Raw genomic sequence first — 16,828 nt, 5'->3', positions numbered from 1 at the left:
AACTTCTGGATCCAGCTCTACCTCAAGACCGTCCTACCACTGACCTATGGAAGCCATTGCGGCCCCCAGTCCCACCCCCAACTCAAGACAGTGTGAGTTGGGATCCTGTCACTTGGCAACCAAAGCATTCTGAGTAATGTATGCCACAACTGGGAGGTGAAGGTTCTCCACAACTCTGGCACGCGAAAGGAACCCTCCACATTAGATGAGGTGCTGAGCTCAGAGGCTCAAACCAAGAGTCAGGAATTGCACCCAGGCCTCATGAGTGGAGTGTTTTGCAGGATCCAAGTGAGGCTTACCTTCGGTAGGAGCTGTGGGCGTCCACCAGCCTGAAGGGAAAGCACAGCAGGATTAGAGAGAAGGTGTCTACAGTCAGGGTTGCTCTAGTGACCTGTCACTCACATCAGGGAATGTGGGGTCTGAGACTCTCCACTGCCTGGGGGAGGAATAGGTTTTTTCTGAGAGCCGGCCGTGAGTCGGACCATGCCCTCCAATGTCCAAGGCATGGCGATGAGGCGCCCCGCTCCACAGGAGCAATTAGCACGCTCTCCTGACTGAGTGCTCTCTGGGGAAAGTATCCCTTTTGGACTCCGCGGGGGGGGTGGGACCCGAAACAGCCCAGTTCTCCCTGCACACATAACCCTCTGTCTAGACAATGCTTTCAGGCAGAAATGACCCCAGAACAGGCCTCCCTGTCACCCAAAGCTCTGGGGAGACACTATAGCCACAATGTCCTTAAATTGCTGAGTCAGACCCGAGACCCTTGTGCTATGGCTCCTCTGGAAGCGTCTGCTCGCTCTAGAGTGACCAGGGCAGGTACTGAGAGGGGGCAAACGTCCACTCGCCCCGCCTGGGGCTCCTGGCTGGAGTCTGTGGAGGTGGGTGGGGACGGAGGGGACAGCCCGGAGTCAAGAGGCACAGGACTCACCTGGCAGGAGCGTGGACTGGGGCCTGGCACCTGGGAGAGAGAGAAGGCAGATCAGACACCTTGCACAGAAGGGGCACCACAGGGGCAAAGGGGGACGGCGCTGAGCAGGTGACACGCTCAGTCCATGCCTGAGCCCTGCCACGCAGGGTGGGACCTCTGCCATCCTCACCCCCCAAAGAGGCTCTCCTGAGAGGTCCAGGCAGCCAGCCCAGCATCCCGTATTTCCTGTGTGAAGCTGATTAGCTCTGTGTCTAGATGACCGAGTGGACCCAAACCAGTCATCAGCCTCACAGCATTTATGGGCCCACTGAGGCAGCAACACTGAGGCGTCTAGTTCAAAGTCCAAAACCCGTGTGAGATCTGTCAGGCTTGTCTGTAGGTGGTGACAAGGCTGTGCCCGGCAGACCACACAGGGGCCACTGCCCTGCGCACGGTAGACCTGCTGCCCAGACAGTGCATCCCAGTTCCCTGCAGGGGCTACCGTGCAGGACTCAGGAACCAATCCCTGGGCCACCTGCAGTCCTAGGCCATGACCTCCATTCAGAGACCTCGTGACAGAACTAGCCTCTCTTGCCTCTGCCTTGCACTGTGGCTGGAGAAAAAGGGCTTCAAGTCACTTTCAGTTTGGTTCTTTGCTCCAATTCACCATCTACATGCCTGGCATCTTGTCAAAGAGCTCATACTAATTCTTAGCAGAGAGACACGGTGATGTAAGGGAGCAAGAAATGTAGAAAATGCTTTGAGAGGGGATCAGAGTGAAAGAAGGAAACCACACCCCCAGAGAGGGACACCCAGCTTATGTGAGACCAACCTGAGCAGACGACACCGGCGTCCTCGCCGTGTCCACAGTTGTGTGTGTTCCAGCCATTGTGAGGGCAGCTCCACAGGTAGCTCTCATGCCCTGAGCAGCGCACGTCGTCCAGGACGATCGGCCCTGAGCCCTGACCGTACCGGGCACTTCCAGGGGCCGACGTGGCCCAGCCACAGCCCAGCTGCCTGCAGACCACGTTGGCGTCGTTGGTGTCCCAGCTGTCATCACACACTGTGCCCCAGGAGCCTCGGTACAGGACCTCGACCCGGCCTTCACACCTGTCACCTCCATTCACTAGCCTCAGGGCCAATCCTGATTCAGTTCCTGGAAGGAGACGGGAAAATGCACTCTCCTGTGTCTTCCAGAGGAACAGGTCCTGAGGACCGAACGCCATTCAGAATCCTTCCAGGGAAAGACTTCTGAGTTCACGGTAATGTTTTCCTTCCGGAGGACCTGACTGAGCCCGGTCATCATCATTTATCCCCACGGGGCTGTTTGATAGAACCCTTGGCAGTGGACAGAGGAACGCATGTTCTCTGATGGGTTCCCCACAAGGCCCAGCAATTCAGTGGCTAATCCCAGGCTTGGGAAGGAGGTGGGAAGAGGGGAAGCCCACAGCCTGAATCCCCAGGGACCACTGGGATGAACTTGAGCCCCTGTAGCAGGAGCCCAGCAGAGACAGCCTCCCAGACCCCGCCAAGGAGCCACCTTCAGATGTTCACTCCCACATGGGAACCCACTCCATCAGGCCCAAGGTTATTCTGAAGACTACTTTTCTGCTGAGCACTCACTCATGTCATTTTTTAACCCCAAAATTGTGCTGACTCTTGACCAAGCCGTGCACCCACTGAAAATCATCAGAGCCCATGGACTTCATTACGAAGAAGGCATCTATAGGTAGCAGGCTGTTCAGAGTCTTTCCAGGGCTTGTCAGCTGAAAAGCTAGAAAACAAAGACTATCTCCCCTCCTGGGATGTACACCTGAGGCTGACAACTGTCCCTTGGCAGGAAGAAAGCCGACAGTGAAGTCCATAAACATGAGAAAATAGGGGTAAGAAAAGTGCAGGGGAAAAGCTGTACTGGAACTTCTGGATCCAGCTCTACCTCAAGACCGTCCTACCACTGACCTATGGAAGCCATTGCGGCCCCCAGTCCCACCCCCAACTCAAGACAGTGTGAGTTGGGATCCTGTCACTTGGCAACCAAAGCATTCTGAGTAATGTATGCCACAACTGGGAGGTGAAGGTTCTCCACAACTCTGGCACGCGAAAGGAACCCTCCACATTAGATGAGGCGGTGAGCTCAGACGCTCAAACCAAGAGTCAGGAATTGCACCCAGGCCTGATGAGTGGAGTGTTTTGCAGGATCCAAGTGAGGCTTACCTTCGGTAGGAGCTGTGGGCGTCCACCAGCCTGAAGGGAAAGCACAGCAGGATTAGAAAGAAGGTGTCTACAGTCAGGGTTGCTCTAGTGACCTGTCACTCACATCAGGGAATGTGGGGTCTGAGACTCTCCACTGCCTGGGGGAGGAATAGGTCTTTTTTGAGAGCCGGCCGTGAGCCGGACCATGCCCTCCAATGTCCAAGGCATGGCGATGAGGCGCCCCGCTCCACAGGAGCAATTAGCACGCTCTCCTGACTGAGTGCTCTCGGGGGAAAGTATCCCTTTTGGACTCCGCGGGGGGGGTGGGACCCGAAGCAGCCCAGTTCTCCCTGCACACATAACTCTCGGTCTAGACAATGCTTTCAGGCAGAAATGACCCCAGAACAGGCCTCCCTGTCACCCAAAGCTCTGGGGAGACACTGTGTAGCCACAATGCCCTTAAATGGCTGAGTCAGACCCGAGGACCCTTGTGCTATGGCTCCTCTGGAAGCGTCTGCTCGCTCTAGAGTGACCAGGGCAGGTACTGAGAGGGGGCAACCGTCCACTCGCCCCGCCTGGGGCTCCTGGCTGGAGTCTGTGGAGGTAAGTGGGGAGGGAGGGGACAGCCCGGAGTCAAGAGGCACAGGACTCACCTGGCAGGCGCGTGGACTGGGGCCTGGCACCTGGGAGAGAGAGAAGGCAGATCAGAAACCTTGCACAGAAGGGGCACCACAGGGGCAAAGGGGGACGGCGCTGAGCAGGTGACACGCTCAGTCCATGCCTGAGCCCTGCCACGCGGGGTGGGACCTCTGCCATCCTCACCCCGCAAAGTGGCTCCTCCTGAGAGGTCCAGGCAGCCCAGCATCCTTTATTTCCGATGTCAAGGTGATTAGCTCTGTGTCTAGATGTCCGAGTGGACCCAAACCAGTCATCAGCCACACAGCATTTATGGGTCCACTGAGGCAGCAACACTGAGGCGTCTAGTTCAAAGTCCAAAACCCGTGTGAGATCTGTCAGGTTTGTCTGTAGGTGGTGACAAGGCTGTGGCCGGCAGGCCACACAGGGGCCACTGCCCTGCGCACGGCAGACCTGCTGCCCAGACAGTGCATCCCGGTTCCCTGCAGGGGCTACTGCCCCGGACTCAGGAACCAAACCCTGGGCCACCTGCAGTCCTAGGCCATGACCTCCATTCAGAGACCTCGTGACAGAACTAGCCTCTCTTGCCTCTGGCTTGCACTGTGGCATATGGAGAAAAGGGCTTCAAGTCACTTTCAGTTTGGTTCTTTGCTCCAATTCACCAGCTACATGCCTGGCAGTTTGTCAAAAAGCTCATACTAATTCTTAGCAGAGAGACAAGGTGATTTAAGGAAGCAAGAAATGTAAAAATGCTGTAAAAGGGATTCAGATTGTCAGAAGGAAACGACTCCCCCAGAGATGGACACCTGGGTTATTTGAGACCAACCTGCGCAGACGACACTGGCGTCCTCACTGTGTCTACAGTTGTGTGTGTTCCAGGGGTTGTGAGGGCAGCTCCACAGGTAGCTCTCATGCCCTGAGCAGCCCACGTCATCCAGGACGATCGGCCCTGAGCCCTGACCATACCGGGCACTTCCAGGGGCCGACATGGCCCAGCCACAGCCCAGCTGCCTGCAAACCACGTTGGCGTCGTTGGTGTCCCAGCTGTCATCACACACGGTGCCCCAGGAGCCTTGGTACAGGACCTCCACCCGGCCCTGACACCTGTCGCTTCCATTCACTAGCCTCAGGGCCAATCCTGATTCAGTTCCTGGAAGGAGACGGGAAAATGCACTCTCCTGTGTCTTCCGGAGGAACAGGTCCTGAGGACCGAATGCGATTCAGAATCCTTCCAGGGAAAGACTTCTGAGTTCAAGGTAATGTTTTCCTTCCGGAGGAACTGACTGAGCCCGGTCATCATCATTTATCCCCACGGGGCTGTTTGATAGAACCCTTGGCTGTGGACAGAGGAACGCACATTTTCTGATGGGCTCCCCACAAGGCCCAGCATTTCAGTGGCTAATCCCAGGCTTGGGAAGGAGGTGGGAAGAGGGGAAGCCCACAGCCTGAATCCCCAGGGACCACTGGGATGAACTTGAGCCCCTGTAGCAGGAGCCCAGCAGAGACAGCTTCCCAGACCCCGCCAAGGAGCCACCTTCAGATGTTCACTCCCACATGGGAACCCACTCCATCAGACCCAAGGATATTCTGAAGACTACTTTTCTGCTGAGCACTCACTCATGTCATTTTTTAACCCCAAAATTGTGCTGACCCTTGACCAAGCCGTGCACACACTGAAAATCATCAGAGCCCATGGACTTCATTACGGAGAAGGCATCTATAGGTAGCAGGCTGTTCAGAGTCTTTCCAGGGCTTGTCAGATGAAGAGCAGGAAAAATAAAACTATCTCTGCTCCCGGGATGTACACCTGAGGCTGACAACTGTCCCTTGGCAGGAAGAAAGCCGACAGTGAAGTCCATAAACATGAGAAAATAGGGGTAAGAAAAGTGCAGGGGAAAAGCTGTACTGGAACTTCTGGATCCAGCTCTACCTCAAGACCGTCCTACCTCTTAGCTAAGGAAGGCATTGCGGCCCCCACTCCCACCCCCAACTCAAGAGAGTGTGAGCTGGGATCCTGTCACTTGGCAACCAAAGCATTCTGAGTAATGTATGCCACAACTAGGAGGTGAAGGTTCTCCACAACTCGGGCACGTGAAAGGAACCCTCCACATTAGATGAGGTGCTGAGCTCAGAGGCTCAAACCAAGAGTCAGGAATAGCACCCAGGCCTGACGAGTGGAGTGTCTGCAGGATCCAAGTGATGCTTACCCTTGGCAGGAGGTGTGGGCGTCCACCAGCCTGAAGGGAAAGCACAGCAGGATTAGAGAGAAGGTGTCTACAGTCAGGGTTGCTCTAGTGACCTGTCACTCACATCAGGGAATGTGGGGTCTGAGACTCTCCACTGCCTGGGGGAGGAATAGGTCTTTTCTGAGAGCCGGCCGTGAGCCGGAACATGCCCTCCAATGTCCAAGGCATGGCGATGAGGCGCCCCGCTCCACAGGAGCAATTAGCACGCTCTCCTGACTGAGTGCTCTCTGGGGAAAGTATCCCTTTTGGACTCCGCGGGGGGGCGGGGGGACCCGAAACAGCCCAGTTCTCCCTGCACACATAACCCTCTGTCTAGACAATGCTTTCAGGCAGAAATGACCCCAGAACAGGCCTCCCTGTCACCCAAAGCTCTGGGGAGACACTGTATAGCCACAGTGTCCTTAAATCGCTGAGTTGGACCCGAGGACCCTTGTGCTATGGCTCCTCTGGAAGCGTCTGCTCGCTCTAGAGTGACCAGGGCAGGTACTGAGAGGGGGCAACCGTCCACTCGCCCCGCCTGGGGCTCCTGGCTGGAGTCTGTGGAGGTCAGTGGGGACGGAGGGGACAGCCCAGAGTCAAGAGGCACAGGACTCACCTGGCAGGAGCGTGGACTGGGGCGTGGCAGCTGGGAGAGAGAGAAGGCAGATCAGACACCTTGCACAGAAGGGGCACCACAGGGGCAAAGGGGGACGGCGCTGAGCAGGTGACACGCTCAGTCCATGCCTGAGCCCTGCCATGCGGGGTGGGACCTCTGCCATCCTCACCCCCCAAAGAGGCTCCTCCTGAGAGGTCCAGGCTGCCCGGCAGCCCTTATTTCCTGTGTTAAGCTGATTAGCTCTGTGTCTAGATGACCGAGTGGACCCAAACCAGTCATCAGCCACACAGCATTTATGGGCCCACTGAGGCAGCAACACTGAGGCGTCAAGTTCAAAGTCCAAAACCCGTGTGAGATCTGTCAGGCTTGTCTGTAGGTGGTGACAAGGCTGTGCCCGGCAGGCCACACAGGGGCCACTGCCCTGCGCACGGCAGACCTGCTGCCCAGACAGTGCATCCCAGTTCCCTGCAGGGGCTACCGTGCAGGACTCAGGAACCAATCCCTGGGCAACCTGCAGTCCTAGGCCATGACCTCCATTCAGAGACCTCGTGACAGAACTAGCCTCTCTTGCCTCTGCCTTGCACTGTGGCTGGAGAAAAAGGGCTTCAAGTCACTTTCAGTTCGGGTCTTTGTTCCAAATCACCATCTACATGCCTGGCATCTGGTCAAAGAGCTCATACTAATTCTTAGCAGAGAGACAAGGTGATGTAAGGAAGCGAGAAGTGTAGAAAATGCTTTGAGACGGGATCAGAGTGAAAGAAGGAAACCACACCCCCAGAGAGGGACACCCAGCTTATGTGAGACCAACCTGAGCAGACGACACCGGCGTCCTCGCCGTGTCCACAGTTGTGTGTGTTCCAGCCATTGTGAGGGCAGCTCCACAGGTAGCTCTCATGCCCCGAGCAGCCCACGTTATCCAGGACGATCGGCCCTGAGCCCTGACCGTACCGGGCACTTCCGGGGGCCGACGTGGCCCAGCCACAGCCCAGCTGCCTGCAGACCACGTTGGCGTCGTTGGTGTCCCAGCTGTCATCACACACGGTGCCCCAGGAGCCTCGGTACAGGACCTCGACCCGGCCCTGACACCTGTCACCTCCATTCACTAGCCTCAGGGCCAATCCTGATTCAGTTCCTGGAAGGAGACGGGAAAATGCACTCTCCTGTGTCTTCCGGAGGAACAGGTCCTGAGGACCGAACGCCATTCAGAATCCTTCCAGGGAAAGACTTCTGAGTTCACGGTAATGTTTTCCTTCCGGAGGACCTGACTGAGCCCGGTCATCATCATTTATCCCCACGGGGCTGTTTGATAGAACCCTTGGCAGTGGACAGAGGAACGCATGTTCTCTGATGGGTTCCCCACAAGGCCCAGCAATTCAGTGGCTGATCCCAGCCTTGGGAAGGAGGTGGGAAGAGGGGAAGCCCACAGCCTGAATCCGCAGGGACCACTGGGATGAACTTGAGCCACTTCAGCAGGAGCCCAGCAGAGACAGCTTCCCAGACCCCGCCAAGGAGCCACCTTCAGATGTTCACTCCCACATGGGAACCCACTCCTTCAGGCCCAAGGTTATTCTAGACACTACTTTTCTGCTGAGCACTCACTCACGTCATTTTTAACCCCAAAATTGTGCTGACCCTTGACCAAGCCGTGCACCCACTGAAAATCATCAGAGCCCATGGACTTCATTACGAAGAAGGCATCTATTGGTAGCAGGCTGTTCAGAGTCTTTCCAGGGCTTGTCAGCTGAAGAGCTAGAAAAAAAAGACTATCTCCCCTCCTGGGATGTACACCTGAGGCTGACAACTGTCCCTTGGCAGGAAGAAAGCCGACAGTGAAGTCCATAAACATGAGACAACAGGGGTAAGAAAAGTGCAGGGGAAAAGCTGTACTGGAACTCTGGATCCAGCTCTACCTCAAGACCGTCCTACCACTGACCTATGGAATCCATTGCGGCCCCCAGTCCCACCCCCAACTCAAGACAGTGTGAGTTGGGATCCTGCCACTTGGCAACCAAAGCATTCTGAGTAATGTATGCCACAACTGGGAGGTGAAGGTTCTCCACAACTCTGGCACGCGAAAGGAACCCTCCACATTAGATGAGGTGCTGAGCTCAGAGGCTCAAACCAAGAGTCAGGAATTGCACCCAGGCCTGATGAGTGGAGTGTCTGCAGGATCCAAGTCATGCTTACCATTGGCAGGAGCTGTGGGCGTCCCCGAGCCTTAAGGGAAAGCACAGCAGGATTAGAGAGAAGGTGTCTACAGTCAGGGTTGCTCTAGTGACCTGTCACTCACATCAGGGAATGTGGGGTCTGAGACTCTCTACTGCCTGGGGGAGGAATAGGGCTGTTCTGAGAGCCGGCCGTGAGCCGGACCATGCCCTCCAATGTCCAAGGCATGGCGATGAGGCGCCCCGCTCCACAGGAGCAATTAGCACGCTCTCCTGACTGAGTGCTCTCTGGGGAAAGTATCCCTTTTGGACTCCGCGGGGGGGGGGTGGGACCCGAAACAGCCCAGTTCTCCCTGCACACATAACTCTCGGTCTAGACAATGCTTTCAGGCAGAAATGACCCCAGAACAGGCCTCCCTGTCACCCAAAGCTCTGGGGAGACACTATAGCCACAATGTCCTTAAATCGCTGAGTCAGACCCGAGGACCCTTGTGCTATGGCTCCTCTGGAAGCGTCTGCTCGCTCTAGAGTGACCAGGGCAGGTACTGAGAGGGGGCAAACGTCCACTCGCCCCGCCTGGGGCTCCTGGCTGGAGTCTGTGGAGGTGGGTGGGGACGGAGGGGACAGCCCGGAGTCAAGAGGCACAGGACTCACCTGGCAGGCGCGTGGACTGGGGCCTGGCACCTGGGAGAGAGAGAAGGCAGATCAGACACCTTGCGCAGAAGGGGCACCACAGGGGCAAAGGGGGACGGCGCTGAGCAGGTGACACGCTCAGTCCATGCCTGAGCCCTGCCACGCAGGGTGGGACCTCTGCCATCCTCACCCGCCAAAGAGGCTCTCCTGAGAGGTCCAGGCAGCCCAGCATCCCGTATTTCCTGTGTGAAGCTGATTAGCTCTGTGTCTAGATGACCGAGTGGACCCAAACCAGTCATCAGCCACACAGCATTTATGGGCCCACTGAGGCAGCAACACTGAGGCGTCTAGTTCAAAGTCCAAAACCCGTGTGAGATCTGTCAGGCTTGTCTGTAGGTGGTGACAAGGCTGTGGCCGGCAGGCCACACAGGGGCCACTGCCCTGCGCACGGCAGACCTGCTGCCCAGACAGTGCATCCCAGTTCCCTGCAGGGGCTACCGTGCAGGACTCAGGAACCAATCCCTGGGCAACCTGCAGTCCTAGGCCATGACCTCCATTCAGAGACCTCGTGACAGAACTAGCCTCTCTTGCCTCTGCCTTGCACTGTGGCTGGAGAAAAAGGGCTTCAAGTCACTTTCAGTTCGGGTCTTTGTTCCAAATCACCATCTACATGCCTGGCATCTGGTCAAAGAGCTCATACTAATTCTTAGCAGAGAGACAAGGTGATGTAAGGAAGCGAGAAGTGTAGAAAATGCTTTGAGACGGGATCAGAGTGAAAGAAGGAAACCACACCCCCAGAGAGGGACACCCAGCTTATGTGAGACCAACCTGAGCAGACGACACCGGCGTCCTCGCCGTGTCCACAGTTGTGTGTGTTCCAGCCATTGTGAGGGCAGCTCCACAGGTAGCTCTCGTGCCCCATGCAGCGAACATCGTCTAGGACGATCGGCCCTGAGCCCTGACCGTACCGGGCACTTCCAGGGGCCGACGTGGCCCAGCCACAGCCCAGCTGCCTGCAGACCACGTCGGCGTCGTTGGTGTCCCAGCTGTCATCACACACTGTGCCCCAGGAGCCTCGGTACAGGACCTCGACCCGGCCTTCACACCTGTCACCTCCATTCACTAGCCTCAGGGCCAATTCTGATTCAGTTCCTGGAAGGAGACGGGAAAATGCACTCTCCTGTGTCTTCCAGAGGAACAGGTCCTGAGGACCGAACGCGATTCAGAATCCTTCCAGGGAAAGACTTCTGAGTTCACGGTAATGTTTTCCTTCCGGAGGACCTGACTGAGCCCGGTCATCATCATTTATCCCCACGGGGCTGTTTGATAGAACCCTTGGCAGTGGACAGAGGAACGCATGTTCTCTGATGGGTTCCCCACAAGGCGCAGCAATTCAGTGGCTAATCCCAGGCTTGGGAAGGAGGTGGGAAGAGGGGAAGCCCACAGCCTGAATCCCCAGGGACCACTGGGATGAACTTGAGCCCCTGTAGCAGGAGCCTAGCAGAGACAGCTTCCCAGACCCCGCCAAGGAGCCACCTTCAGATGTTCACTCCCACATGGGAACCCACTCCATCAGGCCCAAGGATATTCTGAAGACTATTTTTCTGCTGAGCACTCACTCATGTCATTTTTTAACCCCAAAATTGTGCTGACTCTTGACCAAGCCGTGCACCCACTGAAAATCATCAGAGCCCATGGACTTCATTACGAAGAAGGCATCTATAGGTAGCAGGCTGTTCAGAGTCTTTCCAGGGCTTGTCAGCTGAAGAGCTAGAAAAAAAAGACTATCTCCCCTCCTGGGATGTACACCTGAGGCTGACAACTGTCCCTTGGCAGGAAGCAAGCCGACAGTGAAGTCCATAAACATGAGAAAATAGGGGTAAGAAAAGTGCAGGGGAAAAGCTGTACTGGAACTTCTGGATACAGCTCTACCTCAAGACCGTCCTACCACTGACCTATGGAAGCCATTGCGGCCCCCAGTCCCACCCCCAACTCAAGACAGTGTGAGTTGGGATCCTGCCACTTGGCAACCAAAGCATTCTGAGTAATGTATGCCACAACTGGGAGGTGAAGGTTCTCCACAACTCTGGCACGCGAAAGGAACCCTCCACATTAGATGAGGTGCTGAGCTCAGAGGCTGAAACCAAGAGTCAGGAATAGCACCCAGGCCTGATGAGTGGAGTGTTTTGCAGGATCCAAGTGAGGCTTACCTTCGGTAGGAGCTGTGGGCGTCCACCAGCCTGAAGGGAAAGCACAGCAGGATTAGAGAGAAGGTGTCTACAGTCAGGGTTGCTCTAGTGACCTGTCACTCACATCAGGGAATGTGGGGTCTGAGACTCTCCACTGCCTCGGGGAGGAATAGGTTTTTTCTGAGAGCCGGCCGTGAGCCGGACCATGCCCTCCAATGTCCAAGGCATGGCGATGAGGCGCCCCGTTCCACAGGAGCAATTAGCACGCTCTCCTGACTGAGTGCTCTCTGGGGAAAGTATCCCTTTTGGACTCCGCGGGGGGGGTGGGACCCGAAGCAGCCCAGTTCTCCCTGCACACATAACTCTCGGTCTAGACAATGCTTTCAGGCAGAAATGACCCCAGAACAGGCCTCCCTGTCACCCAAAACTCTGGGGAGACACTGTGTAGCCACAATGCCCTTAAATCGCTGAGTCAGACCCGAGGACCCTTGTGCTATGGCTCCTCTGGAAGCGTCTGCTCGCTCTAGAGTGACCAGGGCAGGTACTGAGAGGGGGCAAACGTCCACTCGCCCCGCCTGGGGCTCCTGGCTGGAGTCTGTGGAGGTGGGTGGGGACGGAGGGGACAGCCCGGAGTCAAGAGGCACAGGACTCACCTGGCAGGAGCGTGGACTGGGGCCTGGCACCTGGGAGAGAGAGAAGGCAGATCAGACACCTTGCACAGAAGGGGCACCACAGGGGCAAAGGGGGACGGCGCTGAGCAGGTGACACGCTCAGTCCATGCCTGAGCCCTGCCACGCGGGGTGGGACCTCTGCCATCCTCACCCCCCAAAGAGGCTCCTCCTGAGAGGTCCAGGCAGCCCAGCATCCCTTATTTCCAATGTCAAGGTGACTGATTAGCTCTGTGTCTAGATGACCGAGTGGACCCAAACCAGTCATCAGCCACACAGCATTTATGGGCCCACTGAGGCAGCAACACTGAGGCGTCTAGTTCAAAGTCCAAAACCCGTGTGAGATCTGTCAGGCTTGTCTGTAGGTGGTGACAAGGCTGTGGCCGGCAGGCCACACAGGGGCCACTGCCCTGTGCACGGCAGACCTGCTGCCCAGACAGTGCATCCCAGTTCCCTGCAGGGGCTACCATGCAGGACTCAGGAACCAATCCCTGGGCCACCTGCAGTCCTAGGCCATGACCTCCATTCAGAGACCTCGTGACAGAACTAGCCTCTCTTGCCTCTGCCTTGCACTGTGGCATATGGAGAAAAAGGGCTTCAAGTCACTTTCAGTTTGGTTCTTTGCTCCAATTCACCAGCTACATGCCTGGCATCTTGTCAAAGAGCTCATACTAATTCTTAGCAGAGAGACAAGGTGATGTAAGGAAGCGAGAAATGTAGAAAATGCTTTGAGAGGGGATCAGAGTGAAAGAAGGAAACCACACCCCCAGAGAGGGACACCCAGCTTATGTGAGACCAACCTGAGCAGACGACACTGGCGTCCTCGCCGTGTCCACAGTTGTGTGTGTTCCAGCCATTGTGAGGGCAGCTCCACAGGTAGCTCTCACGCCCTGAGCAGCCCACGTCGTCCAGGACGATCGGCCCTGAGCCCTGACCGTACCGGGCACTTCCAGGGGCCGACGTGGCCCAGCCACAGCCCAGCTGCCTGCAGACCACGTTGGCGTCGTTGGTGTCCCAGCTGTCGTCACACACGGTGCCCCAGGAGCCTCGGTACAGGACCTCCACCCGGCCCTGACACCTGTCACCTCCATTCACCAGCCTCAGGGCCAATCCTGATTCAGTCACTAGAGGGCAGCACAAGGACACCTCCTCTTATCTCTCCTGAGGTCAGAGGCCTAAGGCCCGTTGCAGACTCAGGGGACTTCCTGTCGGTGAGTCTCCCCTGGGCAGGAATCACCTTTCTTTTATGCCCAGGAATTAACCTTCATCACAGGGAAGTGAGCAGAGATTCCTATTCTGCCCAAGTCTGAAGATGCTCAAATGCAGAGGCACAGCCCATCACTCCAAGAGGAGGCGAGCACGAAGGTAATCCTACCCACCCAAGATACACCCAGGTTAGTGCACCATGGTCGCAGGAGGAAAGTCAAGACCATCCCCCTGTTGGTAGCTTGTTGGCTCCCCGGTGGTTCTCCCTGGGCTCTGGCCGCACCCCTGGAGATGACGGGACCGGGTTCAGGCATTTTACACCCAGCCCTTCGGGCTGGACAGCCATCCATGGCCTGAGAGACCAGTAGAGGTACCAGCAAGACGGACAGGCATGCAGGGCCTACACTGACCGCCTGGAAGAAAATCTTTCCTGAGCATCTGGACCGATCCCATTGGACACAGCTCACCAGCCCACTAAGATCGGACCTCAGACCTGGCCTCCAGAGACTCTTGCTTCACTCACAGCCACAAGGATATGGACGGCCACACCCTGAACCTCCTCCTGTCACATCCAAACCCCCAGTTTATCCAGAAGCGGAAACTAAGCCCCAGGGAGGTGGATAGGAATATTTACCTATGTGTGACGGAGCATGTGAGGATACGGTCTGCCAGGAGGCTGGAAGTGGCAACAAAGGGAAAGGTCAGAGTTAGACAGCACAGGAAGGAAGCCTTGGAAAACGTTTACCCAGCATGATGACACCAGTTCCACATCTGGATCCTGCCACTTGCTACCTGTGTTTGCTGAGCAAACCTCCTGCTCTGCTAGCTCCTCTGGGACAATGGCCCTGTCTGAGGTCAGCCGGCTCCCTCCACCTCTCTAAGCCTGGCATGTTCTCCTTCCCGTGAGAAAACCTTGGCCACCTCCCTTCCATGAGCCATGTCTGCACTGGTACATCTGAGGGGTTGTCCAGAGGCAGAAGTGGACAGAAAAGTCAGGGGGTGAAGCTGGAGCCAATCATGGTCCTTGGCACCCAGAGCACTGCAGTCCCTTATGACCCACCATCTCCTGGGCACTGTCCCTGCCACTTCCGGATACAGGTGTGGCCCTGTTGGATCTGAGGCGTGGCCCAGAGTGAGGGATGCAGGCACTCCTTCCTGCTCTCATGTCCCATCAACAGAAGGTCAGTGATTATCAACCTTCCTTCTCCCACAAAACTCTCCTCAGCTGGGATGTAACAGGGCCTAGAGTGGTGGAACACATTCCTGGTTCTCTGAACCTGCAGGTGACAATCTCTGAGACAGTATCAAGGACAGGATGTGACAACTCAGATGGATCAATGGGAAGACGGGAGTGTTGGAAACCCCATGTCTAGTTAAGAAGAGCCAGCTGGGAGACTGAGCAGGGGAGGGGACAGAACCTCCCAGGTTCTGCAAAGTACAGCGATGCCCCCAGAGGGGAGAAGAGTGGGGCATGGGCAGGGAGTAAAGGGACATCCGGAGGAAGGTCGCCTGAGCCTCACTGGGCCAGGCAGTGGACTGGGGCCGAGCAGCTGCGAGAAAGACACGGAAAGTCAGACACAAAGCACACAGGGGTCCCACTGGGATCCCAGGGGGAAGAGGCTCAGCCTTCACACGTTGCTGACACTTTTCTTAGGACCTCCGCGTGGGGAGTGTGTGCCCACCATCAACGACTCAGTCCACTGGGGCCCCTCGTTCTGTCTCACTTCCTGTGCCTGACCGCCTGGACCTGAGGGCTTACTTTCCTGAATATGAAAGTCCCTGGCATGCCTGCGACCGGCCACCAGTGCGACCAGCCACCGGAGCTACCGCCTTAACTCCCTGTGGGAACAGCAAGGAGGAGCCCAGGTGGTTAGGGTAGGACCCCAAGTCCACCAGCCCAGCTGCAATGAGGGTGAGGCTCCTCCAGGCGCCCCAGAGTTTCTGCCTGGGGTCCAGCTCCTGCCCCCGTGTCCTAGCAGGCTCGTTACCAGTCCACACAGCCACCCGCTCCCATACCCCTCCGCCTTCTCAACCGTGTTCACCACACTCACACGTGCGCCTTTTACACTGGAACTCTGTTGACTGAGTCGGCCCTGAGAGGACCCCAGTCTGTAAGCCATCAAGGGCACCTTTCCCTTTTGGTAACAGCATCCCCTAGACTCCACCGGGGGTGTGGGACATGAGAAAGCCCTGTTCTCCCTGCACACAGAACTCTCGGTCTAGACAATGCTTTCAGGCAGAAATGACCCCAGGACAGGCCTCCCTGTCACCCAAAGCTCTGGGGAGACACTGTGTAGCCACAATGTCCTTAAATCGCTGAGTCAGACCCGAGGACCCTTGTGCTATGGCTCCTCTGGAAACTTCTGCTCGCTCTAGAGTGACCAGGGCAGGTACTGAGAGGGGGCAAACGTCCACTCGCCCCGCCTGGGGCTCCTGGCTGGAGTCTGTGGAGGTGGGTGGGGACGGAGGAGACAGCCCGCAGTCAAGAGGCAGCAGGACTCACCTGGCAGGAGCGTGGACTGGGGCGTGGCAGCTGGGAGGGAGAGAAGGCAGATCAGACACCTTGCACACAAGGGGCACCACAGGGGCAAAGGGGGATGAGGACGGCACAAGGACACCGCCTCATGTCTCTCTTGAGGTCACAGGCCTAAGGCAGTTTCCAGACTCATACCATTTCTAATGGCCACAGCTCCCCGGGCAGGGGGTCACTTTGAACATGGCCATGAGTTAACCTTCATCACAGGGAAATGAACAGAGACTTTCCTTCCCCAAGCCCAGGCTACCAGAAGCGCAGGCTCTACTGGCTGACCTCCCAGCTCTCCTACTTGGGGCACCCCCATGGGGGTTTACGGAACCTCTGACGTCCACAGGCTGAAGGGTCATAGTTCCTGTATAGTGCAAAGAAATCAACGTGGCCTCATATGGGCTCAGCAAAGGGCACAGACAAGGTGGTCCCCTCAACAGGTATGCACCTGCCTCTGCAGGCTGCGCAGCCAGAGACCCAGGACCCTAGCCTGACCAGAGGTCAACATGCATTGGTGAGGACCACACGGTAGGCTCTGAGCATGGGCAATAAGACTCTCTTGGAGACAGAACACCAAGCTCCATCTTGGAGCTCCCTGGAGATACCTCTGCAGGTTGATTCCTCCCGTCTCTCAGAGTCAAGGTCCATGGAAGAGATACCTTTTCAGACCTGAGGGCTTGTTCAGAAGTCCCCACCCCTGAAAGCTGAGCACCCCCATCTCTTACAGCTTCTGCACCTTTTCTGGATCAGAGATGGACCTCTGGGTGCAGAAAGGTAATGAGCCCCCAGGGATCCCACATAACAAACGTTACCTCCTGCTGTACTTGCTGTTGAGGGTTCCTCCGTGACAAACAGAGCTGCAGAGT

The 16,828-nt window shown here is 56.7% G+C and overlaps 1 protein-coding gene across 1 annotated transcript in view; it reads right to left on the bottom strand.

Moving 5' to 3' along the window:
* The window catches only part of DMBT1 (deleted in malignant brain tumors 1), a gene marked incomplete at its 5' end in the record, with an annotated part of 43,203 nt that extends 26,882 nt beyond the window's left edge, over window positions 1-16,321 (bottom strand). Inside the window, 7 exons of the mRNA XM_082672977.1 lie at window positions 1,720-2,115; window positions 4,543-4,914; window positions 7,366-7,737; window positions 10,184-10,555; window positions 13,013-13,356; window positions 15,942-15,971; window positions 16,264-16,321. Coding sequence (XP_082529103.1) covers window positions 1,720-2,115; window positions 4,543-4,914; window positions 7,366-7,737; window positions 10,184-10,555; window positions 13,013-13,356; window positions 15,942-15,971; window positions 16,264-16,321 — 1,944 coding nt within the window. The remainder of the gene's footprint in view (window positions 1-1,719; window positions 2,116-4,542; window positions 4,915-7,365; window positions 7,738-10,183; window positions 10,556-13,012; window positions 13,357-15,941; window positions 15,972-16,263) is intronic.
* Window positions 16,322-16,828: the final 507 nt, after the last annotated feature.

The sequence above is a fragment of the Grampus griseus genome (genome assembly GCF_964374135.1).
Source record: "Grampus griseus genome assembly, chromosome: 16".
In the NCBI taxonomy this organism is placed as follows: domain Eukaryota; kingdom Metazoa; phylum Chordata; class Mammalia; order Artiodactyla; family Delphinidae; genus Grampus; species Grampus griseus.
The sequence above is the reverse complement of the archived record's forward strand: the minus strand, read 5'-3'. Positions and strand labels throughout refer to the sequence as shown.